The sequence below is a fragment of the Penaeus chinensis genome, chromosome 21, assembly GCF_019202785.1.
Source record: "Penaeus chinensis breed Huanghai No. 1 chromosome 21, ASM1920278v2, whole genome shotgun sequence".
Taxonomy (NCBI): domain Eukaryota; kingdom Metazoa; phylum Arthropoda; class Malacostraca; order Decapoda; family Penaeidae; genus Penaeus; species Penaeus chinensis.
Genome location: NC_061839.1, coordinates 27,311,572 through 27,314,071, shown reverse-complemented (window position 1 = coordinate 27,314,071; position 2,500 = coordinate 27,311,572). Strand labels below are relative to the sequence as shown.

Genomic DNA, 2,500 nt, shown 5'->3' with positions numbered 1-2,500 from the left:
GGGGGGGGGGGGGGGGGGGGGGGGGGGGGGGGGGGGGGGGGGGGGGGGGGGGGGGGGGGGGGGGGGGGGGGGGGGGGGGGGGGGGGGGGGGGGGGGGGGGGGGGGGGGGGGGGGGGGGGGGGGGGGGGGGGGGGGGGGGGGGGGGGGGGGGGGGGGGGGGGGGGGGGGGGGGGGGGGGGGGGGAGAGAGAGAGAGAGAGAGAGAGAGAGAGAGAGAGAGAGAGTAGAGAGAGGGAGAGAGAGAGAGGAGGAGAGAGAGAGAGAGAGAGAGGAGGAGAGAGAGAGGAGAGTGAGAGAGAGAGAGAGAGGGAGAGGAGAAGAGAGAGAGGAGAGAGAGAAGGAGGAGAGAAGAGGGAGAGAGAGACAGAGAGAGACGAGAGAGAGAGAGAGAGATGGAGAGAGAGAGAGAGAGAGAGAGAGAGAGAGAGAGGAGAGAGAGAGAGAGAGGAGAGAAGAGAGAGAGAGAGAGGAGAGGAGAGAGAGAGGAGAGAAGGAGAGAGAAGGAGAGAGAGAGGAGAGAGGAGAGAGAGAGGAGGAGAGTGAGAGAGAGAGAGAGAGGAGAGAGAGAGAGGAGGAAGGAGGAGAGAGAGAGAGGAAGGAGAGAGAGAGAGGAGAGGAGGAGAGAGGAGGAGAGAAGGAGAGAGAGAGAGAGGAGAGGGAGAGAGAGAGAGAGAGAGAGAGAGAGAGAGAGAGAGAGAGAGAGAGAGAGAGAGAGAGAGAGAGAGAGAGAGAGAGAGGAGAGAGAGAGAGGAGAGAGAGAAGGAGAGAGAGAGAGAGAAGGAGAGAGAGAAGGAGAGAGAGAAGAAGAGAGAGAAGAAGAGAGAGAGAGAGAGAGAGAGAGAGAGAGAGAGAGAGAGAGAGAGAGAGAGAGAGAGAGAGAGAGAGAGAAGGAAGAAAGAGTAGGAAGAAAGAGTAAAAGAATAAAAAAGAAAGAAAGAAAGAAAAACATAGAAAGAAAGAGAGAGGGTTTACCAAATTCTGGCTCTCTACCTCTGTCCATTATGGATTTTACAAATTTTGTTTACACATGCTGGGCTCAAGAAGTCCTTTGTCAGCAAGTTGTCAATTGATGTACTTACTTCATTCCTTATTATTTGTAATACTATTATCACTTTTAGTAATATTACAACACGAATAATAATGGTAATAAACATGAATATTACCAATTATTGGAAAATAAAGAATGTTGTGAAAATTCAATGTGATCAGGTTAATTGATTTCTTGGTGTGGTGTGGAGCAATCTGTGTATAAACAAAATTAAGGAAAGAAAACCACAGCACATGTAAATACACATTTTGTGTGCCTTCTTATGACTGTAAATCAAGTGAAGTGAAGGCAAACAACACATGCAGGAAAGTGTTAAAATACTGGTGGATCGCAATGACAATAAGAATTGTGATATTAAAAATAACCAATAAAAATGCTAATTATGGCAATATCCATTAAAAGAACGATAATAATAATAATAAATATCTATTTATATTAATAATAATAAAAATAATAACATTATTAATGTTAACAACAATTAGCTATATCAGCATCAATGATAATGAAAGTAATAATAGTTATAAATATTTTTAATAAAAAAAAAAATCAATAAATATCATGATAACTTCAATACTACTACTGCTACTATTATCAATAAAAAATATCAATAATCACATAAAAATTATTCCCTCACCCTCTCAAGTTCCCCATAGCTGTCAAGGTTGGAGAGGTTTTGGAGGCAGTTGTTGTCCAAGACAAGTGCCGTTGCAAAGGCCTGGTTGGCAGGTGCCTTCTCCAGGCGCTTCAGGCGGCGGCCACACAGATCAAGAACTACCTCTGAGTCACTGGCAACTGGAAGGCAGAAAAGAGAGAGAGTAAGTTCAGTATGGATGAATGTATGTATGTATGAATAATAAACTGATGGGGATAACAGAAACTTTTTGTACTGTAGAGAAAATATTTATGAAGATGGTTTGCAAATATTTAATTTTGGACGAACTTAATATCTTTGCATATGAAGAACTGAACAAAAGATAGCAGTAAGTTCCATAGCATGAATCTATATCAAGTTTACTCACAACTAATGCAGGGAGTCAAGACAGAGTATGAGATGATTAAAGATATTGATAAGTATGAACTGTTGTACGTAAAAATGAATAGACAATTGAGGATTAGCTAACTCATAAAGAAAATGTATCTTGATCCTAATAAATTATCATAAAATATATACACAGCAGAAACATAAAAACCATTTCATGTATACAAGCCTCATTCACCCCCTCCCCTGCTCATTTTACTGAAACTGAAAAGACTGAAACACACATATAAAGAAAAAATGTATTAATGTACTTTCTTCTCATATCATAACAAAAACCTTGTGTTCACTATATAATAGTTAGAAAAGCCTCCCCATACAAAATCTTCCATTATCAATGCAACAACAAGATTACAAAAATTCTTACCTGGATCGTCTTGTGCTTCATCTTTTTCCTCTCCTGCAGCAAAATAAACA

General features: G+C 42.2%; 1 protein-coding gene across 3 annotated transcripts in view; it reads right to left on the bottom strand.

The window, feature by feature from the left end:
* The window catches only part of LOC125036607 (PHD finger protein rhinoceros-like), a 61,064-nt gene that overhangs the window by 55,229 nt on the left and 3,335 nt on the right, over positions 1-2,500 (bottom strand). For all 3 annotated transcript variants that reach the window (XM_047629348.1, XM_047629350.1, XM_047629349.1), the window contains exons 2-3: positions 2,451-2,483; positions 1,682-1,839 (exon numbers count right to left, since the gene is read on the bottom strand). In XM_047629348.1, coding sequence (XP_047485304.1) covers positions 1,682-1,839; positions 2,451-2,483 — 191 coding nt within the window. The remainder of the gene's footprint in view (positions 1-1,681; positions 1,840-2,450; positions 2,484-2,500) is intronic.